The sequence below is a fragment of the Astatotilapia calliptera genome, chromosome 13 (assembly GCF_964374335.1).
Source record: "Astatotilapia calliptera chromosome 13, fAstCal68.1, whole genome shotgun sequence".
In the NCBI taxonomy this organism is placed as follows: Eukaryota; Metazoa; Chordata; class Actinopteri; order Cichliformes; family Cichlidae; genus Astatotilapia; species Astatotilapia calliptera.
In genome coordinates this window covers 26,928,333-26,951,829 of record NC_137434.1, presented here as the reverse complement: position 1 = coordinate 26,951,829, position 23,497 = coordinate 26,928,333, and the positions used below count along the sequence as shown (strand labels likewise).

Genomic DNA, 23,497 nt, shown 5'->3' with positions numbered 1-23,497 from the left:
ATTCAACATCTACTTCTACAAAAGACCCAAAATCTCAGTCTTAAAGAATTTGACTCCTAATCGTCACACAGTGTGTTCCATATTATAATGAGTTCTGGTTAAAAGTAAAGAAATATAAATATTAATGAACCAAGTCAAATTTCAAAAAGTCAATATCAGAAGAGCAAAATCTAAGCAGACCGCTGAACTTATTCTGTTTGTCTCGGCGCTCACTTTAGTCACTATAAGAAAAGAAATAGTAAACACACTTTGGGGTTTTCAGTCATAACAGCCCAGATTAATAAGATTGCATAATCACAGACAGTCATATACACAGATGCACATTCACAGCACACCATTAGATATAAATACAAACATCTTTAGAGACATATTCAGACTCTTAAACAGGCAAATATCCCCCCTGTTGAGTGAGGACATGTCACATTGATTTATTTTAACCCTATGCTCTGACCTCTGTGTGACACATTCAACACACTCACACAAACACGCACACATACACACACACAGTGTGTGGAGCTACACTCTCGTGTTAGCCAATGAATCACAGTAGCCTACTCAAACACTTGACTCATGGATTAACAGCATCTCTACTAACCCCAAGGGAACAGTGCATATGCGTTCACACACACATATACAAACACACACAAACTCAAGTATGCTGTTCACTATTCTAACGTGACTCTTGAGTCATGTATTCTAGACATAGGAAACGGTCTGGCCAAAAGGCATGCTTGCCCTGGGGAGTCATTATCACTGTCTGTTTCAGCGCTGCGTTTTCTGCTTCTCTCGCTTTCTCTCTGTGTCTCGCACCGTCAGCCATTTGAGATATCGGAAAACTTAAGAAAACAGCAAACGAATATGAGTCATAGAAGGTACGGCCATGTAGTATTATATAAATTCAATAAATTGTGAAGTTGATCTAATTTTAAATAGACTGGCGCTCTTAATCTTCAAGAACGGTTTGGGTTTTATTTTAAGAAATAGTATTATTTTAAACAGAAAAAATTATTCCCAATAAAAAAATGACTAAAAATCAATAGTGAGAGAATTTTGTTTTCAGGAAAATGTGTGAGAGTAACAGTTTGGTACACTTTTGAGTGCAACTCTACAGGATTGTTTCACATCTGTTAACTTCATGATGAAGGTGGTTAGCATATGGAGCAGCTTTTGTAAACACTGTTCAGAGGATTTCTGTGTCCAGACTTTCCTGCAAACAATGTGGATTTAAAATCCTGAACAAGTAAGCAAGGAGCGTGTTCTTTTCTGATGCATTTCTTGTCTGTTTTGTACTGTTTCTACCAATGTGTGGCCTTATAACCATGTAACATATTTTCAGTACCAGCTCATCCATCCAACTGCTTCAGCTTCTCTAACACTGAGCTGATTTTCCCTATGCTGTCTGTCCCTGATAGCTGGGCTTCATTGGTTAAATACTACTACTACTAATTATAACTTTATTTATAAAGCACTTCTTTTCAAGAACAAAGTGCTTCACATTTCAACAAAAGCACGCATTTAAAATAAAACGTTTTCAGCTGTCATTTAAAGCAAACCACACATTTAGCCGACCTACAAGTCTAAGAGGTTGTTCCAAAGTTTAGGTGCTGCAACCTCAAACACGGAAGAACTTCTGGTTTTAAAATAAGATCATGGAACAATTAAAAGACCTTGATGAGCTCTTCTGGGAGGTCAACTGCTGTTATAAGGTTTCAGTAGCCCTGATTCGTATCCCAGGCCTATCCACATAGGGCTTTATATGTTATGAATACAACTTTAAAATGGCTTTTATTACAGAAAGCCATTAAAGCACACCAGGAAGAGGTGTAATATGTGTACACTGGCAAATTTTTGTTAGCAGTCTGTCCATTCTGGACTAACTGAAAATGGTCAAGGGATGACTGAAAAATACATTAAAATAACCAAAGTTGCAAAGTTTCTTAAAAGAAAGAAACAATACTTGATGAGTTTTTAAATTTCAGGTTCAAATTTCAAATATCGGCGAAGAGACATAGGGTCTTAGCCGATGACTTCCAATGCACGTGAGGGGGTAAAAGTACTGACTGACCTCCTTAGAAATTGTCTGGGTCAAAGGAAGAGCTTCAGTTTTGCCAGAATTAAAATGAAGGGCAATTAAAGATGTCCAGTTAGTAATGGCAGAGAGCACATTCATTAAGGTAGGGAAGGCTGTTGAGGTTATTAGGCTCAACTGAAAATTACAGCCGTGTATCATTAGCATAGCAATAATATGCCTTTGAAACTATCAAGCAGGTGGCTCAGGGATAACTTGTATAGTGAGAACAGAACTGGTCCGAGGATAGATCCCTGGGGGACTCCACATACAAGGGGTGCAGAGGAGGACATACATACATGGGTTTATATGAATTTCTAAGTGTATGTATGAAGTATGATGACAGCAATATGAGACCAGTGCCATTCGTAATTTAATAATGCTGTTTCAGTGCAGACTGGAATTTGTCAAATATATTGTTTCCTTCTACCACTAGCTAATGTCTAAGAAGGAGAGTAACAATCAGATCTCAACGCATCTGAATAGATGGAGAGAAAGTTTTAGTAAGGTAAGAACCTACTTCATGAAGCTCCACAGCTTTGCAAGATATCAATATGATTTTTCAGTTAATTTGAAGGGGTGCTCCAACAAACTCATCTGAACTCACTATATAAATAAAAACCAAATAAACAGAGAGAAAAGTTGCAAAAAATCTGTATTTTTAAAGGTGCTTTGTTTGAATTTGACAGTGGGGTCACTTATTTGTCACCAAGCAAACCACACAATATCATGCTGGCTTACACACTGATCATTCCTGAGCTGTCACTCTGTCTGCTGCTATCAATCTAGTCTGTTATTTTTTTCTTGTGTTTGACCTGACACGCATCTGACAGTTATTCAGAAAAATAACAGCGGACTTGTAGCAGGGAACCGGGATACTGGGGAAAGCAATTTATTTTGGACTTGATTTATTTTTACTTGTTAAATAAAGCTGACACTTAATTTGACACATCAATGACAGTTTGAGGTCCTGTTAATAGATTCTGCATAGCAGGTGTCAGCTCGTCGCACAACAAGTGCAAACGAGAGTTCATTATTTACGGGGTTTTTGTTGTTGTTTTGCTGTTTTTAAAGTTTTAACTTATTCTCTATTAGATACAAGATGTCAACAACCATTATTTATTTCGATTTTACAGCTATTTATTACTATAACTGTACAATTAAGAATTTTTTTCAGGCAATTATCAGGCAATTTTTCAGCTTAAAGAATTTTCCGAAAAATTATTCCTTATTTTCACAGGTTTAGTCGCAGATATGTTTTTATCAAGGCACCATTTTTCAAGGCAAGCTGTGAAAGAAAAAACAGCTCCGAGGCTTTTACAAATGAATGAAAGACAGGCACAAACACACATGCATACACACCCACACACAGATATGTGCATCAATCAGAGGACTCGAGGATAATTAGCCAGATGATGAGCCGGTATGGGATTAACTGTCAACACTTCCTGGTTGGCTGGTCATGTGGTCAGCATGAGCCAATGAGCCCTGGGGGAATTTTCTCATCTACTGATCTATTGAATATTAAACACCCACACACAAACACATTCACATGTGCATATACAAATTTTGCTCAATTGGTCCATGCCAAGAAAAATAAGAAGCACAGTACGGAATTTACAGTTAGAATTAAAAGATTACTAGCACCTCTAGTTCAGTCACTCTAACTGGTACTGGTACTGCACTGGTACAGTAGTAGGCCTACGTGCATCGCTGCACGGACGATGTGCAATTAAAACACAAATCACCTCTCAAGTGTGCCAGGTGACTTACTCATGTTGGTGCAAATGGCGCATCAATATATAACCACTGGCTGGGGAAAAAGCGGTTTTAGTGTGGTTCAGTTTAGTGATATTATTTTCTTAAGTGAAGAATAATTAGACACACTTGTTTGCACATTTGCACTTGAGTAAACTTTGTTGTCTTTTGTTTGACCTTTTTTTTTCTCTCAATGTTTTACCTTCAAAGACTGCCATCTCTCTTCTGTCATGAACAGAACATCATAAACCAAACTGAAGACAACAGATAAAAAGCTTCTGTATTTATCGTCTGTGCTAATTGGTTGCTTAAAATGACATTTGCCTTTTGCATTCTAGTGGCTCCAGCTTTTCTTGTAATGGCATAGTAGCACAAGTAAAAGTAGAGTGGTTCGGTTCTTTTTTTAACAAACACTTTCACTTATCTTTGCAGATAAAATCTACCTGTCTGTTGTAGGGCTATATATAATGAATGGCGTTGAGTTGAATCCATCACATATTAGTTCAACTTTTGGTTTGCTGGTGTAATAAAGTGATAGACAAACTATGTTTTCATATATTATGGTTAAATCAGATATTAAGAAATGCAGCAGAGCAAAACCTATGATGCTTCACTGCAGATCCAGTCCTCTCTAGTCTCTCTCTAGGTGAAGATTGAATACATTTTTTCATTGCTCTTATTAAATCTACTTTGCAACATTCTCATATCCACAGATTTCTTTTTAAAACTACAGTCATTGCTTTCTGCTGACATTCATCGAGTCTTTTCTTGTAATGACCAAGCAGTTTACTTTACAGCTCACCACTACAGATGGACAAATCAAAAAATGTATCACTCCTACTGGCATTGTTGAGTCATCACCTGTGTGCTTTTTAATAGATTTGATCTATTAAATGGCATGATGCTGTCAGTGTATCCAAAAGAGCTGTAAATAGTGATCAGGTTTTACCTGAGCATTTAGTCTGAGTGAAATGTATCCGTTTGGGAATCATGAATTTTAATAAACCATCAAACCATATTTGCCTGCAAATATTTTGTTTGCTTGTTTGTTTTGACTATTTTTGTGTCACTGACCAAACCTGCTTTCCTTTCGCTCTCTTTCAGGCTGTTTGGCAAGAAGAATAAGACAACACAAACTGTGAGAGGAGAAAAAGAAGGCAGAAAAGCTAAACGAAGAAAGGCAGTGACGTGGCAAGCTGGTGATGAGTATCTACAACAGGCCCCATTTCAGCTAATGAACTAGGAAGCTCATCAACAACATTTTGGTTAAAAAAAGCAAGATACCACCTCAGTGGGAGCAGAGCTCCACTGAGAGGAATCAGAAAGTAGGGGGCGGAGCAAAGTGCACAGTTTCAAAGGTTTGTCAAGATGGCAATGCTGATGATGAAGCGGCAGGGCCTCGGGCTACTGAGGATCTTCCTGGTGTTGCTGGGAGTTTCTGCACTTTGTAGCGTTGCATTAGGAACTCGGAAAGGAAATGCTTCCTTGGATCAAAGGGGACACAGACACAGACATCCAGGTATGACAAAGCAATACTTCAACGTAATCTTGCAGCATAAATTCATAACTGTGAACATCCGAAAAACAACATTTTGCTCATCTTTTCAGAGGTTGTGTTAGTTTCATATTTTAAAATGATCAATTAGATCTGTCAGATTTTTACTTTTTGTGAATTTCTTCATGCAGCATTGCAAAGTCTTGGCAGTCTTGGTACAGCAACTGATACAGAAATAATTCCTTTTTATAAATGTAACTGTTATAATCACATGAGGGATTTGAGAACTCACTACATTTAAAGTTTGCACTGAGCATCTTCCTAAATATTTTGTATAACCGGGTCATCCACCGAGATGATCCTCAGATTCATAGATATGTGATCTATCAAGTTATGCCTTGTAGTTAATGTATTATTAAATATCATATTAAACCCATTTCATCAACCTAATATATAACACATTACCCCCAAAACATTTTGTGTTCTAGCTCAGAATACAAACCAATTAGGTACTCTGTCAAGTAAGTATATACCTTATTTCAGCCTTATTCCAAATTAACAGTTTCACAGTCTGTAGCTTTAAATGCAAATTTAGTACTGCTGTCCCTTCCACAACAAGGCAGGACCGCATGTCAGCTGATGTAGACATGAAAGAGTGTCTGAGAAGAAAAAAAAAAGAAAAAAAAAGACGTTCTGACGCTTCTAACATTCAATCTGAGTAACTTATTTTACATGTAAGTTCCTCCTAAATCACAGCACACAGTAGTTGTCTTAAACTGATGTGCCTGGTGAATCTGTCAAATGACAAGGTTGTTATAAAATCAGCATTCTAACAGTGCAGAACAGCAGCTTGGAAATAGCTTAGGTATAATGGGGTGCATTTCAGTCACTATTTCATACTTGCTCTGTTATCTGTCAACAGAATCTGAAAAATATGCAAATAGGATCAGGTTTATTTGAATTCAGCTGTATTAAATATGAGTAAAGGTAAGCAGAGAAAGTTAGAAGAGAATAAAAATGTAAGGCCTATAAAGTCAGCTGAGTTTCATTATCTAAAAACTTGCAATTCTGACTCAACTTTACAATAATCAGAAGGCCCTGGCCTTGAGCACAACCATAAAGCTAACGGTCTGATTATCCACACTAACCAAAACATCCTTAAGAGTATTATGCTATTGTTTTGGTTATATATCACCATCTCAGGTGCTGGAAGTGTGTGCAGATGTATGCTGAGCATTGCAGACAACAGCTGAAGACTCCAAGGAAACTCACAAGAGCCTGAAAAAAATTAAAAGTTCTTTTGGACACATTCTTTATTTTTCCCCTCTCTAGACACACTGCCAACATGCAATTATGTTCAAAAACAATCTTTTTTTCTTCATTATTTTCCCTTTAATATTTAAATATTAATGGTAATTCTTCCACATGTTCAAACATTGCTACTGCTCACTGCAACCACAGACTGCTCCTTCTAGCCACTGTGGAGTTTCACTACAACAAAAGAGGTTAAGTGACTTGCAAAGATTCCACATAAAAATCGACCCATTAAAGCATGTGTTCTTCATACAGTCCACCCACATTTTTCAGCTGGGATTTGAACCAATGATCCACACTTCTAAAACAGGCCACTCTGCTTACTCCCTCTCACACACTTTTAAGCTTACTAAAAAATACTGGAAAATCAACAAAAAAACCCAAAAAAAATATCCAAAATATAACATAACAGCTGTTGTGGTGATAATTCATTCAACATAACATACAGAAGGTGGCCGTCTATTTAACGTTTAACCATGAACTTACAATTCATAATAAACATGTTGTGGACTATAATTAAATTAACTAAAAGGTTTTGGTTATAACTGGATAAATATAGGTGTGGTTTATATATATATAAATATATGTATATTGGTGTTTTTGTATTTGTAGGTCACTTGTCACTACACAGACACAAACAAAAGGTTGGAAAGGAAGGCCAAGTACTCCACAGGTCCAAACGAGGATGGGTCTGGAATCAGTTCTTTGTCATTGAGGAGTACACTGGACCTGACCCAGTGCTGGTGGGCAGGGTGAGTATAACAGTGCAATTTAAAAAGAGAATCCTTCTTCAAACAAAATTAGCCTCTGAATAACTGTTTAATTAAAAGCCACGTTGCCCTCCAGTGGCAGTCATGGTGTGCAAGCTGACAGCAGGATTTAAATGTGGTTTTAGCATTTATCAAAGAGAGAGTGGGATAAAGACAGAAAAATGAAAGAGGTCATGTTCTCATTCAAGGGTGAAGATGATTGGTGGTACTCCTCCAGAACAACACCATCGCTCAAACTGAGCAGCGGCTCTCATAACAAACAACAAATTATGTTTACAGAGCACCATATTTCAAAGTCTAGGAGCTATAAAGGAAGAACAAGAGTTTAATTGAATGTTGAACATTCTTCATTTTTATAATAATATTTTAAGTCAGTAATTTATTAGTGTGTGCCCATCTAACATGCAGCATTTCCAGCCTGTCTATCCCAGTCACTCGCTCACTTTAGTTTGTAGACTTGGGAAATTGCAACCTCATCTGGCATCTGCCAGGCAGCCAAGCTAGTCTGTGTCTTCCAAATTTGCCTTTTGACCAGACTTTCTGCCTTTATGTGGAACTGCTAGTCTCTCTCTCTTTCTCTTCAAGTTTCACATATATTGAAATATGTGCATGTAATTCAAGCTAAATTCAGTTTTGTCTCCATTTTTTCAGCTCCACTCAGATGTTGACTCAGGCGATGGAAATATCAAGTACATCCTGTCCGGTGAAGGTGCAGGAACAATCTTTGTCATTGATGACAAGACAGGCAACATCCACGCCACAAAAACTCTGGACCGTGAGGAGCAGGCCCAATACACGTTAACAGCCCAGGCTGTGGCAAGAGACACTAATAAGCCTCTGGAGCCGCCATCAGAGTTCATAGTGAAAGTTCAGGACATCAACGATAACCCTCCTGAGTTTCCACATGGGCCGTACTATGCCAGGGTGCCTGAGATGTCCAATGTTGGTAAGTAGCAAAAGAAACATTAAGAGAAATGTGGGGGAAGCAAGGTTTTGTATTGAGACAAAGTCAAAGAAAACAAGGAAGGGATACATTAAAGAATGCTTAAAAGTCTAAGAAATCTACAGCTGGTAAGAAGAAAGTTATATTAGACACAGAAAAGCTTCAGAAAAGTTTGGTACAGCTGGTAAACATACAATTTGGGGGACTTTAAATCGTATTCACGCAATATTGGGAAAATATTTGTACCGTCATCAAGGAGTGAGGGATGGTGACAAAGAAAGATAATGGATAAACATAAAGAAACACAATTAGTCCCAATTGGCTACCTTTTACTTTACCGGTTCTTTAGCAGGTTTGGAGGTCTTTTTTCTCCATATCATTGTAAATCTATGAAGCCTGGCTATCTATACAAAGTCCCCAGACTGGAGACTTTCTCTAAAAATATGACTTTTTCAATATTTTATTGGTTTATCTGTAAGCCTTTTAAAAGGCATTGTCCCTATTTCAAGTCACGTCTTCTTCCTTGTGCTAATATAGCACATTTAAACAAAATCAGAGATGACCCAAACTACTGTTCATAGTCTTCACTATAAAAAACAAAAACAAACAAACCCCACAAAAACAACCACAAATGAATTTTGACATAAATTAAATACAAAGTGATAAATAAATATAATATAGAATTTCACTGTCATTGTTTTCATTTATTAATGTTGAATGAATTGAATGAATGAATGTTGAATTTTATCTTATTCTTTCCCAGTTAAATTTACCCTTCATTCTAATTTGTGTTGTACAGTTATTTCATTTTTAACCTTAATTTATATTTTATTCCTTCCTAGTTAAATTTACCCTTTTTAATTTATCATATTTATTTCCTATCTTATTCATAGCCGTTTCCTTTTTTGTTTTCTTCAGGTCACGAGCAGTTGTCCAAGCATTTCACTACATATCGTACTGTGTATGACTGTGTACGTGACAAATAAAATTTGAATTTGATTTGATTTGATTTGAATGAGAACTGGGCTCCAGAAATATGTTCTTGTCTGAGAATAGCTAATTAATTAATTAATTAATTAATTAATAACAACCTTAATGCATAAATATTAAACAAATGTAATCCTGGTTTTGACATTGATTACCAGAGCAATGGTTTCAAATCCTATGTCAAAAATGTCAACCTTGCCTTTTAACAGGTATTTTCTTAATTTAGCAGTAGTTTTGGTAGTTGAACTGAAAATTTGTCTGCATATTATTTTTCTGCTAAACAACACCATTTCTATATTAATCACTGAATGTGAATGCAGGAAATGTGACAGAGAAGTGCATATCAGGTCACCTCCTGAAAAATCCTCTTTTTTTCTTAAAAGTTGGGCTAAACTACAAGCAGAATTGTGGAATTATTTAGTACCATATTGGCACAGGCAAGAGTTTCTACCACCCCCTTAAGAGTCTCCCTATTTAGAACTTCTGATCTTGGAAGATTTTCTTTCCAAAAATTGTGTGGTATTGGAGTGTTCAGCCTCTAGATACTGACCTGAAATGAACCACACTGGCAGCGGTAAAGCCTGAAACAGTGGAAGCATAAGAAATCCCTTCCCTGAATGGACTGGACTTCCAAAGAAAGAAAAGAAAGAAAAGAGTTCTGTTTAGGCTATTTTTCACCCATCTGCTACATAATCTGAAACCTGAATGCAGAAGTCTGGCAAAGAGAGATCACCAGTTGCCATGAGCCACAACCACAGAAGTGGAACAGAAATAAAAGCTGTAATTTGACTAACTAGGTCTATGTAGCCTCATCGATATCAGACTTAGAATGGATAGAAAAGCCAATTTCTTTCAAATTATCATTCTTGGTAATTTATCACAGTGTACTTATAACCACATTCAAAGCCATGCTGAATAAAATTTCATTGCAGTTTTCTGTTATGCAGAACCTGGTTAATTTTGCATGGAGCACAATGGTGGTGCTCACATGGCTGCAGCTGGAAAGGTAAATATTAAAATAGAAGATGTAGTGGAAAAAAGGCTGTAAAGAAGCCAAATGAACAATTCAATAACACGTGATTGATGTGAAGCACCCATTATTCCAGCCAAATTCATGCTGTTGCAAGAACTTAGTAACAGCCATTTTGAGCTTTTAGTCCCTGAAAGAAACAGTTTCTACATTTACTGGGGTTGCTTGGTTATGGGGAAAAACAAATGAAACAAAAAACATTTCACCTATGTAACCTTTTGCAACTTTCACTTTTTCTCGATTGACCTTGCTAACCAAAAGCTTTTACTTCTGTCCTCTGGGCTCAAGATGAACTGTGTGAGTTTGAGCTTTAGTTGGTTTTGAGGGGTTTTTTTTTCCCTTTCAAGACTAGAAATAATACAAAGCTCTTAAACATATTTGAGTCCTTGTGTGGGCCCTCGTGGTTACTTCATGCAAAATAAAGGAGGTTGTAATCAGATTCATCATGGATATTGAAGCTCATGAAAGAAATTACTGATTTATCACAGGAGCAGATTACGGTTGGAGTTTGATGCCTAGGCTCTGAGTTTATCACTACCCACAAATAGAACATAGAAATTGGAGAGGGATGATTGAACATCCCCCCCGGGGCCTACAGGTGGATGCTGGGGTGGTGGAGGGGTTGAAACAGCAGGGGGTAATGAAGGAAAGTATTGGCACTGAAATGCCAGAGGGAAAGATGAAACGAGTTTGAATACAGCACCAAATTGGGAAGTTGTGCTTGGTTTGTGACAAGTGTGGTGTATTGGGTGTACGTGCAGTGCAGCTCCAGTTGCTTGACTAATCTCCCAGGCTACACTCCATCGAAGAAGGACAAAAAGAGAAAAATATGTAAAAATGAAATAAAACTAAAACCAACAAAAGTAAAAGTTAGACTCAGCTCTGATTTAATAGTGTAAAAAAAAAGTTTAAAATAATATAACTTTATAGTCACAAGGTAAGAAAATTTGGACTTGGGTGGCGAAAAAAAACCAATATGTTATTTGCCTGTTTTTATTTATATTTATTTTATCAGAGCTGGTAATGATACAGGTCTGAAGCACTTTTATTACTACGTTTCTTTAGCAAGTAGCAACAGGTCTAGCGAAAAGAAACACCTTTCTGAGTCACATCGGAAAAGCAAAACTTAAATAACGCAAAGTTAATAGAATGTATTTCACACTTCTGCAAATTTAATTTACTTGGTCTATTTGCTCAGCATATCTGTGTCAGCTGAGTTAACAGGGATTTACTGGATGCAGATGCTTTGGGTGAAAACATATCTGTGAAATGTCCATTTTTTTTGTGGGGGACTAAGATAAACTGTCATGTTTCGGGCTCAACAACCATGCATTTTTCAGATTATCCAAAGAATTTTGAAAGGTTTGCATAAATCCATGGGGTTGCTGAACTCTGTCAGAGCACGGAGGAAATGCTGTTTTATTTAAAACATGAAAATCACCAAAATTGGAGACTGGATGTTTCCACCAGACAATGATGAAATGTAGAGAAATAATAGTGGAGACCAGCCCCACAGGAGCCCCTTCAGCCGCAGTGTCTGAGAGACAGGAGAGTGTTTTTCATTCCCTTTCCCATCCGGCTGGTGCAGGCAGGTGAATCGGCGCACATTTTTGTGACAAGCTTGTTTGTCAAACCATTCCTGAACCAAATCACTAAGGTAGAGCTATCTCCTCCTGACTTTTTTGTCATGTCTGTGTTTCTGTCCTGTAGGTACGTCAGTGTTGCAGGTGACAGCTACAGATGCTGATGACCCCACCTACGGCAACAGTGCCAGACTGGTGTACAGCATACTGCAAGGACAACCCTATTTTTCTGTGGAGCCTCAGACAGGTAAGGCTGCAAACAAAAACCCTGAACTAGGCTTATAATTGTCTGCAACACAACAAAACACAATAGCTCAAAGGCCTTGATGTTACAGTGATGTAGTATGCACACAGGTCTAAGATCAACTACAAAAACAGCTTGTCATGGACGATACGACAATGCGTTTTCATTTTATTTTTCTGCACGGTGTTTTTGTATCACCTGGAGTTAGGATGTGTGTGTGTGTGTGTGTGTGTGTGTGTGGGGGGGGGGACACAACTGCCAAATCAATAGGAATTAAGACCGCTACAAACAGTGAACAAATTTTAACAGTCACAGAATTTTAAATTGAATATAATTAATTAGGAAAATAATCAATGCAGTTGACTTTAAACTCTAATATTGTAGTGCCATCTGCCAGGCGTCTCATCAAAACTGATTGCTGCAAAAACCAAACTCAAAACTTCTTTTTTTTTATTCTTTCACATTTCCATCTACTGCTCTTAATGTAAAAAAGCCAAGAACTCTGTGCTAGAGGGATCGTGTAACAAGACATCCTTTCCAATGAAATTGGTGAGGAAAAGAAGGCAAGCTGTAGAAAGAGGTCCCCAGCGGACATTCAGCTTTGGTCCCTGCAGAGCTGAGGCCTAATATTTGGGTTTGCATTAAAAGAGGAAATTGGATGTAAGGAAAGAGGTTAGGGCAAACACTGAGCTATGCTAGGTCAGAGAGAGTGAAGAAGAACTGAAAGTGAGAGGTTAGGGTAGAGAAGGAGAGAGAAATTGGTTTACAGAGAGATAGTTCATGGAAAGTGAGTGGTTAGGGCACAGAGAGGCAGAGAGATTTGGGCAGAGTAAATCTGGCTAATCAAACCAGTGTTGGGTATTTGACTGGCTCAAATCCATAGCTCACATTTCTAATTGGTTTGGAGATTATCAGCTTTCCATGCTGTCACAGACATACGCACACACTTTTGGCATAATATGACAACAGAAAGCCTCTCTGACACTGCAGCTAGACATGTGCAGAAAGAAAGAGAGAGATGGAAAGAGAGTAGTGGGTGATGAATTAAACAGACAAAAATCACTGGGGCTTGAAATAGATAAAAATAAGACTTCACAAATGTTCTACTAGAGTTCTTATTTATTTAAATGATGAGTGATGATGTGTTCTCTTACAAAATGAAGAATCTTGGAATAAATTCGTTGTAAATTGGTAGTTTTTACTTAGCAATGATAGTGTTTTCAAAGTGGGATTTGTTTAACATTTTCATTTATTAATTTCAACAGGTATACAATTCCTTATTGTAATTCTTAATAATATTAAATGACATGACGTAAAATGCACATGTTGTACATGGTGTGACAAAACACGAGTACAGTAGCATATACAACACAAGAGTAGATATGCAGACATCTGCTGTTTTTTTCATCATTCAAAAATCCATAAAACCTCACCCACAAGCTTCCAGTGGTTGTGTTTTCCAGAATGGCTAAAAGAAAGCCTTATTTTAGCATTAATGTCATGTTACCACTCTGTCTGCTCAGGTATAATTCGTACTGCCTTGCCAAACATGGACCGTGAGGCCCGCCAGGAGTACGATGTCGTCATCCAGGCCAAAGACATGGGTGGTCACATGGGAGGGCTGTCAGGGACCACAGAAGTTAAAATCACCCTCACAGATGTCAACGATAACCCTCCAAAATTTCCACAGAGTGAGTAAACGCCTACGTTTTCTAGTTATCCATCGATAATATATACTGTATTGTGTAGCTGTACGTCATTTTCCTTGGGTTAGGCATTTCCATTAGAGGTGTGAAAGTGTCAGACCTTTTACCAAATGACAGCAGAGCTATTACACTATCTGAACTTCCAGTCTGCATCTTCCTAGCCTTTTCTGCACTATGCAATAATCACCAAAGGTCAGTGCAAGGGCATTCAATACACATCAAGTGCATGGTGTCATTAGTTTGCAACTTACAAAGTAGTGAGGTAACTTTAGGCAAAAAAAAAAGAATTATTTAAAAAGAGTCTTTATTGGGATCCTGGAGTATCCCCCAACATGTATGACTGTCTTTGGATACTAGCTAGAAGTTCCCTAGGGCATTGGTTGAATTAGATATTAGCAGCGCAATGAAAAAAGCAGATCTCTGGATTTGTGAAGAACAGTAGATTTGATGCGAGGAAGGAGACAGAGGCACAAAATTTGAATATTTTTTAAATTCTTTTTTTTTTTTAACATTTTTTATGAGAAGTTTATATTTTTATCTGAATCTATTTCTCTGTATGAAAGATGATACAGAACTGCCAATGATTCTATTAACTGATAAAAATTATTTTATTTTATTTGCTCGGTGACAAAATACACAACCAGTACAATGATAGTGAGTTCTCTAGTTCCATTTAATACTGTACAAATTCAAAAAATGCCCATCTGCTGTAAATCCATTCTATATGATTTGGAAGTTTTGGAAATGGACTTCTAAAACTCATCAACCTTACCTCGTTTGGATAATGATGATCTCCCATTCAAGTTTTGCGAAAGTCTGTACCATTTCCACCACGGTTGCCATGTCCTGTCAGGTTACCTTTTGCTTGTGCCTCTGAGTATCCTGCTGGATCCTCCAATGTGATTTAAATCTCCAGAAGTGGATGCAACATAAATATGGAGAGGAGGGGCAAGCGGTGAGCAAATATTGTGTGGTAAGTCCAAAGAACTCCTGCATTTTCAATGTGCTCTGTGCTAGCACATAATGGCACACTGACATGCACGACAGTTCAGACCATTTCCTCTGAATGTTTCCCCCAAATGCCTCAGGACAATACAGTAAAACTCTGTGTTGACAGTCTCACCCCGAGGAACCAATTATTGGTGCACAACTCTGTGAATGCTGAAAAAATGATAAGCATTCTCTGGGTCTTGTTCCACACCCAACGTGCTTCCTTCAGGCTTGGGAACTCAAGACTTTTTCACGGAATCCCTTCGGAGAGCCAGCTCTCATCAGCAGCAATGATCTTCCATAAAAATTCAGATCAGTTTGGAAACAAAAGATAATGTTTGTCATCTGTGTAAGTTTGGGGTCTACAGTGCAACAGCAGAGTGCACAGTGTTGTCCAAACGGGACCTAGAGAGTGCAATTTATATTTAAAAATGGCAGCCATGCTGGAAGTTTTCTTTGATGCCTGAGAAGAAGTTGAAAGAGAGATTGGCCAAATTTATGTCAGGTAAGGTTTTTTGAACTTTCTGATCACATCTCATGCACAGCCAAATAGCAAATATTCATAGAACGATTTAACCTCTCTGGTTCTCCTCAAAGAGAAACATCCTAAACCTCAGCAAGGATTCACACCAATGCATTTTTCTTTGCAACCACTTCCCAGCAGACCTTCATGTCCACCTTTCCATATTATATCCAACTTTGCCATTTTGTGCTATGGCTCTTTTTTCCTTCATCGTTCTGTCCTTCCCTCCTATAGCGCTGAGCAGAAGGGCTCCTGGCAGAGATTCTGCAGAAAGCCTCAGGAATGTATGGAGAGAAGAAATGGGGAGAAAACAAGAGATGATGGATCAGGATTTAGCCTGTGGAGAAGCTGAATAGGCAAGAAAAGGGAGAGACATGAACAGAAGCAGTGAGGGAGATAATGTAAAAGACAGGGAGATGCAGAGAGAGAGAAAGTCAAAACCACCACTCCAGTTCCTGTATATTATAACAAGCTGACAGCTGTGTTGCAATGCAAAGCTGAAATGTGATGCTGTAGACCACAACAAAAGGACATTTGAGGGAGTTTAGATGGAGAGTTTTATGAGCAATGAAAAACTGCTCAAAAGGCAAGACTTCATCTCCAGCACGAGAAGCATATATAGAAGTTTCCATACTGGCATATGCATGTTTCTTTAATAATGCCACATGTTCTTACATAGTGACAGATGGTGTAAAAGTGAAGGGAGAGCCTAAAACCGTAAATGGCTGATTTGCTGACGCAAATTTTGTAGAAAACTCTAAACAAAAGACTAGTAACTGACCTAAAAAAAAAATTTAAAAAAAAGTAACCCACTTCATAATCTCCTTTAAGCCTGCATATGTGCATTACCAACCATGGAACGCTTTGCAATCCACTTTTCTTCATGAGCCAGGTGAAAAATATTCGGGAGACAGGATCAAGTCACACACATAGGCCACATTATATCTAAATAACCACATTATACTTGCCTGTGCATCACTGGCAGTTTTACATCTGCAATGCAAGACAATGTACCAAATAACAATATGTTGTGGAACTCGGTACCCTTGTCAAAAAATAAATAAATAAAAAGTAAAAGCAGGACAACCACCTGCAAGAAAATTCTCCCAGATGGTGTGAATGAGGACAGTGATTACTTATTTAGTAGTTGGGCAGAGTGAGAGAGAGGAGAGGAAGAAAAAAAATGGAAAATGAGATAAGAGTCACGAAACAAAAACGGAGTCTGAGAGACAGCAAAAATAAAACAGATACAAAGATGGAATAAAAATAAAAAAGATAAAAACACACCGAAAAATAATGCATATATATGGCACAGCTAGACTCCCTCTTGTTGTCTAGCAGCTTTTCAGCTTCCATTCAAGCTGCTGTATTTTTTTCTTTTCGCTCTAAGGCTTGATGTCTCTTTCTCTCAGAGACTTTCTGTCCCTGCAATTCTCTCTCTTTTCACCTCATTATCAAGCGTCATTCGTTTGCAGCCTCGAAAAATCCATCACAGCACAGACAGGAGTAGGAGCAGAAAAACAAAGGCAAATAGCAATTGATTGTTCTTTAACTCTCTCTGACTTCAGTCTTTATTAGGCTGACATGACAGAGATGGTTTTGTTAAATACTGTTAATATATGTCAGCTGCAGCGCTTCTCTCTCATTCTTGTTTGAACAGGAACAATGGAGAACAAAGCAGATAATAAAAAGGCATTTGAAGTGGTGAAAGATCTTTTGGGCGATATCTATTTGAACATCATTTACCTTCAGTGACTTCTATTACAGAACTGTCTATTCTCATAAATCTTGGAAAGATTAAACTCACCTTAGAACTTTAGTTTTAGCTCTTCTCTCAGATTTAAGTAGAATAGAATGCATAACTTTTTTTAACTGCTTTTCCAATGTGGGCTAGCAGGGGGCTGAAGCCTATGTCAGCTAAGACGAGTCAAAGTGTGCAGAACACTTTAAACACGAATGCTATGAAGACTTTGAGTGAGTTTAGTCAGGAAACAGCTGCATTGCATCACACAGCAATAGTGATGTGCCCCACTCTCATCGTGTCCTATCCAAATGTGGTGGCCTGTTTAAGCTGCAGAGTTTCCCTTCTCTCCCTCTGCCTTGTCAGCACCATTGCTGCCCACTATTAAACTCCTCCACAGTCCCACCAGCCACCTGTAGGCTCCAGGGGACAATATTGTGTTACCATTCCCCAATCCCAAACGCTAACTATATTCTGCTGCTCTAATAAATCAGTAATTTCAAATGCAAGTTGTTTAAATGAAATAAAGGGCCCAAACACTTATAAAAATATCAGGAGTGACAATATTTTGAGTAGAAATCTCCTCAAACGTGTGCATAGGTGGGATTACTGTTGATAGTTTAAACAAATATGCTGTTATGCAATTTGGTTAATCTTTATAAACCCAGGCTTTATGTGCTCTTTAGGCACAGACTATTTAATTGAAAACTCAGTCCACACCCACCACGATATAATTAACCACACCACAGGCATATTTATTTTTCAGACATCAAACTTTGCTTCTGAGTTTAAATTCCATATATCGCAACACATCAAAATCACAAGTCTGACTAGGAAATTACTGAGTAATAAAAGACATCATTGTTCTAAAGTCAGTCATCAGATAAAATTCCCGACCCAAGAGATTGTGGTCATTACACAAATTACATTTATTAGATGTTTCATTAGTGTTTATATTTGAACATGGCTGGTTTATGAGCTTATAGTCTGTGGGAGTAATGACAGTAGCCGAAATCTCTCTCCCTCTCTCTGGTATGGGAGACTAACCTGTGCCTGACTTTTTGCAATAATGAACTCAGTGAATTCCTATTTGCTTCAACTGTCATCTTTAAATGTAAATGTACATTTCCTGTATGTGACGCGCTTCATTTTAGCCTGCAGCCAGGTATGCCAAGCTGCCTGTGTGTTCTGTCATACAATGTTTAACTCATCCGCCAGAAGCCATTGATGTTAAGCTACTTAGCAAAAGCAAGAATAGAATGACAGGAGAAGAGAGAGAAAAGGGGCAAAGTGGGGGGATAGGGATGAAATGAGCTTTTAGCCAAAATGGTACATAAAAAGAGGAGGAGAAGAGGACAGACAGGGATGCGAGAAATGGAACGATGAGGGAGGAGAGGTGAGGATGAATGACGAGATTTGGGAGGATGGAAAAGGGAGAAGCACAGGAGAGATAAAGAGGGCAAAGATCTTAGTAAATAGAGTCAAACAGCACAGAGGAGTTTAAAAAGCAGGGACAGAGATGAAGACGAAAGATGGAGAAGAGGGATTTGGTGAAGATCGATGGAGATGTGAGGAAAAAGTAACAGGCCTGAGGGTGGCAGGAGGGATTTAGGCTGAATGGATCAAGTCCTGTGAATCGCTCAGAAGCCACATGACAGACTGAATTTCATGATTCACAGGTTTGCCACACCTGGACGAGCAGGATAAACACGCTAACGGTGTACAGCCCATAAATGTAGAGTTTACTTTGTGTTCAATGCCCAAATCTTGGTGTAGGAAGGGGCAAAGAAGAGGCGAGGAGGAATTGAGAAAAAACAAACAAGAATAGTAAAGCGTGGAAAAGATAGAGGAAGAAAGATTTGGGAAGAGAAAATAAATAAGATAATAGCGCTGAGAGGAGAGCGGGGGGGGGGGGGGGGGGGTTAGGGGGTTATGAAAAAATAAGCAGAGGCTAAAGTAAAATTAGATGAAATGGGGATGAGTGGTTCAGGTTGAACTGAGGGGAGAGATAATAAGAGCAGAAGAAAAGGGAAAAAAACCAGGGGAGCGAGTAGACATATGGTCATACTGTTCCCATTCTTGAAACCAGGTGTCTGCTTCTTCACATACCCACACACACACAAACACACACACACCTGACACTACAGGGGATATTAATATCCTTTGGGCCATATGAGACAGATGGTATAGTTCATGTTAATCCCTCACTGCCCTCCAAAACTGACCCTGCCTCAGATAGTAAACACAGTGGCAACCAGCCAAGAATTGAACAGTGTTGAATACAAAAGCAAGCTGTGACCAAAAGTCATCACTATCATCACCAAGAAGCCGACACACATATTTTTATATTCCAGGTGTGTACTCGATGTCTGTGTCAGAGGATAAAGTCGCAGGAGAGGAGGTGGGCCGTCTTAAAGCTAAAGACCCCGACCTTGGAGACAACGGGCTGGTGAATTACCGCTTAATAGATGGAGACGGAATCAACATGTTTGAACTGACCACAGACTCCGAAACCAGAGAAGCTGTGATTAAACTGAAGAAGGTAAGAAAAGAAAGAAAGAAACTTAGCAACTTAAAACTGCATTTTCTCCCTTGGATTTGGTCCATCAGATGGAAGTTACTCAATTATCTTAACTATTTTGCCATCTCTTTAGACCCCAACTAATTCTTAAAATATTTAGCCCTTTAGTTATGCTGACTGTATTTGCTGATTATGACAGTTTAGAGTGGGTTTTTAGTAGTTTTTCAAAGGAGTAACGCATTGGTCTGGACAACCAAACAATAGGGTGAAACTCAATTTGAAGCTCAGTGGATTCTCAAATGATTCCCATGGGTTTATGAGTAAGCTCATTTTACTTTATTAGATTGTGGTTTATCAAGTGATAAAATTAAAACAAAGTTGGGGCAAAGCAATAGACATGATCAGCAACAATTCTCGAGTAGGGTGTGTCATTTAAGTTATAATCAGTTGGTACTAAGAGGCAAATGTGCGAGGAAATAATTCCCCCACATCGCCATCTTACATCACCATCACCAGTCTGAGCCAGTTAATACAAGGCAGGATGCTTTCATGTTGCCTATGCCAAATTCCGTCACTACCTTGGTTATGACAAATCTTTTTTGGACTGCTTTACCCAGTCTGGCCATTCTCCTGTGACTTCTCGCATCAACAAGCATCTTAACCCAGAAACTGACGCACACTGGATATTTCGTGCTTTTTCGACTATTATCTATAAACCCCAGAGATGGTTGTGTGGGAAAATCCCAGTAGATCAGCAGTTTCTCAAGTACTCAGACCAGCCTGTCTCAGACCAGCCATGCAACATTCAAAGTCACTTAAATCACCTTTCTTCCCTCTATTGTGAAATTTAGTTTGAACTTTAGCTGGTTGTCTTGACAACCTGCTGTAGTTGCTCTCATGTAACTAGCCAGTTTGCTGTTACATGCAGCTGAAAAGGTATACCAAATAAAAAATGGCTGATGAATGTTTATTTGATGTAAGCAGTGAATTGCAATGCATCTTATCAGTATGTTCAGTTTGATACTGTCGTGCTAAAAAAAAAAGGAAATTTCCTGTGAAATACATCATCTTTTGGTCCTCTAAAGCCTTTTTAATTAGACAGTAATAATGGTGCCTTCACAGGAGGGCTGCAGTTAACCAAAGAAAATAAAAAATTGACTGAACTCATTCACAGCTGTTCTAGGGGAGGAGTGGGAAAACTGGAGTCAGCATAGTTTTGACATTTTTACTGCCATCTTAACGGCTGTTGAACTATGTTATGCAAACTACTGAAGAATTTACACAAGTAAATGTACATGCGAAAAAGTTAGACTAAGCACTTTCTGTTTGGGTAGTTGGTAGTAGGTTAGCCTTTTGGTATATCCTTCCTTCAGTACAGAGATACCCATGTGTACTAATAAAGTAATCCAGATCTATCACCGGTGCTGGGTTTAGAAATGGGTGCAGATAATAAGCCCCAAAATCCCTGTCCTTGTGCTCCTCCATGATCTCCAAAAACACTTTCAACTTTTATTTTTACAGTTGGATAGTTTCTCACTTCACCCGAGTTCATCTTCAATGTCCTTCAAGATATAGGAGCAGCTTTTCTGGACATTATTTATAAACAGTTTTTTTGCATGGTTGAGTTGAGTTTTAACTTACATTTGTGGATGTAACATTAAACTGTTTGCTGACAGTGAAATTCTGAAGAGTTCCTGAGCCCATGCGGTGATTTCTGTTACCGAGCAGTGCCTGTTTTTAATGCAGTGCCACCCAAGGGTCCGTAGATTATGGCCATTCATTATTGGTTTTTGACGTTATGTTTCCCTACAGAGATTTGTCTTGATTCTTTGAATCCTTTAATGATATTATATAGTTTAGATGATGAAATCCCTAAACTTGCTGCTAATGGTAGATTATTACATGTTCATCTGGAACTATTTACCCATGCAGTCTTTTACATAGATTTTAAGCATTTTAAAGCAATGAACATTTTGGAAAATGAGAATGACATTTCTCCTTTTCAACATTATTTGTTTTATTTTCAATTAAATACAAATGTCTAAAGGATTAGAAAGTTATTTAACTCTGTTTTGCTTGCCTTTTACACTGAAAGTTATAGTTATATGACTTTCTGGTAATGAACGTTTTGTCAAAGGTCTGTTATTTGACAGTGGCTGCTTCAACAGCTAGCTCTTATGGAAACTATGTGTGCGTCATTGCACACTTTTCAATTTGCCAGCAGAGAAATGTAGTTGAGGCAGCACTTTTTCTATAGAAAAAGCAGTTTAATGTTAACCTCAGCCAAGCCAGACTTAAACCACTGTCCATATTTGTGTGTTGAAGTACTGCATTAGGAAATAAGTGAAGCCAAGTAAAGAGAAAAAAAGAAATAAAAATATCAAGCAAAGGGTTGAAGCAGCTCAGAAATGTTGTTCTATTCCCTTCTCTGAACCTTCACAGTTTCATATTGTTTGATATGACCACCAAAGTCCATGGTTATGTCTGTGAGAGTGAGAGTGCATTAACTTTCATGCTTCCCTAGGCCACAGAGCTCATCTTCTGCACTGTTACTGTAACCCACACATGCACACACACACATACTACAACTGTGGCTTTCAGTGATCCAGCTCAGCACACACAATTACTTTTTCTCAGTCTCTGTCTTTCTAATGCCTGCACACAACCAGTCCCTTATTCTCTCAACTGTACCCCGTCGATCCGGCCATCAGAAATGCACACAATGCTCTGTCAGACACGCAGAATTTCACTCATTTCTTCTTTTTCTCTCTCTCTTTGACGAACAACACACACACACACACACACACACAGAAGCATTGTTGTATATGTAGCTTCAGGTCAGGATTATGAGCTGAATCTTCCACTGAGCTGTACTAGTCTGCTTCTCCCTTCTAGGACATCCGACCTCTGAATCTCTCAGTTAAAAAAAAGAAAAAGCCTTTATGGTCATATTGTTAATGTGTCAGGAAAAATAGTAATGAAATGTACACTCAAATCTCTCTTTGTTCAGAATGGGACAGAAAGACTTTTCTTCCTAAATTCCAAACCAAGTCCAAGTTTAGTAAAAGACTTGATATTGAAATATGTAATTATATGCTTGGATGATTTACGATGCCATTTGTGGTAAGTTGCATTCCCTATCCAGACAGCAATGACGTTACTTAAAAGAACAGCCACCCTTAACCCACAGTTCGCTTTTACTGATGCTGTGGGAAAATCTCTGTGTGAATAAATCGATACAAGTCAGTTTCATGTTTTTTTTTTCCTCCCTCACAATCGTCTGCATGAGTGAATCCTTTCCAAGTCAGAACTCTAGGATGGCATTAAGACTGCCAGGGTTAGGAGTACTCTTCCCACTGGTGTCACTAAGACTAAGCATAGAAATGAGTGAGTGATAATTCTGCTCTCCTCTCTTGATAGCTACCATTCGTGTTCCCTGAAGCAAAGCAGTTAACTCACAATTTAGGCATAACCTAATAGTATACAAGTATGGTTATGACTGAAAGCTCTCAGGAGAGCATTATTAGATTTGAAGAGAATCTGAAATACAGACTGGAACAGTCAAAATACTGACACTTTTATCCATGATTCCCCCAAAGAAGTTGTTAGAAACCCCTGGCTGAGCGGACAGATTAGGAAAAAAGCAAGGGATTCCAATCAAAGAAATGAGATCAACTGATTACACTAAAGTGGTGCACTATGTTTGCGTGGGTGCAGTTGTGTGTGGACATGTGTTTGGCTTTATCCAACAGCAAGCGCAAAGAACCCTCTCTGCTTGTGAAATGCTAAAAGCGATGGTAAACATCTTACTCAACACAGCTGAA

The 23,497-nt window shown here is 38.3% G+C and overlaps 1 protein-coding gene across 2 annotated transcripts in view; it reads left to right on the top strand.

Moving 5' to 3' along the window:
* Positions 1 to 23,497, top strand: part of cdh11 (cadherin 11, type 2, OB-cadherin (osteoblast)) — an 87,612-nt gene that overhangs the window by 51,399 nt on the left and 12,716 nt on the right. For both annotated transcript variants that reach the window (XM_026191194.2, XM_080288216.1), the window contains 6 exons: positions 4,931 to 5,345; positions 7,248 to 7,387; positions 8,057 to 8,351; positions 12,076 to 12,195; positions 13,716 to 13,883; positions 19,507 to 19,694. In XM_026191194.2, coding sequence (XP_026046979.1) covers positions 5,195 to 5,345; positions 7,248 to 7,387; positions 8,057 to 8,351; positions 12,076 to 12,195; positions 13,716 to 13,883; positions 19,507 to 19,694 — 1,062 coding nt within the window. In that variant the 5' untranslated portion in view covers positions 4,931 to 5,194. The remainder of the gene's footprint in view (positions 1 to 4,930; positions 5,346 to 7,247; positions 7,388 to 8,056; positions 8,352 to 12,075; positions 12,196 to 13,715; positions 13,884 to 19,506; positions 19,695 to 23,497) is intronic.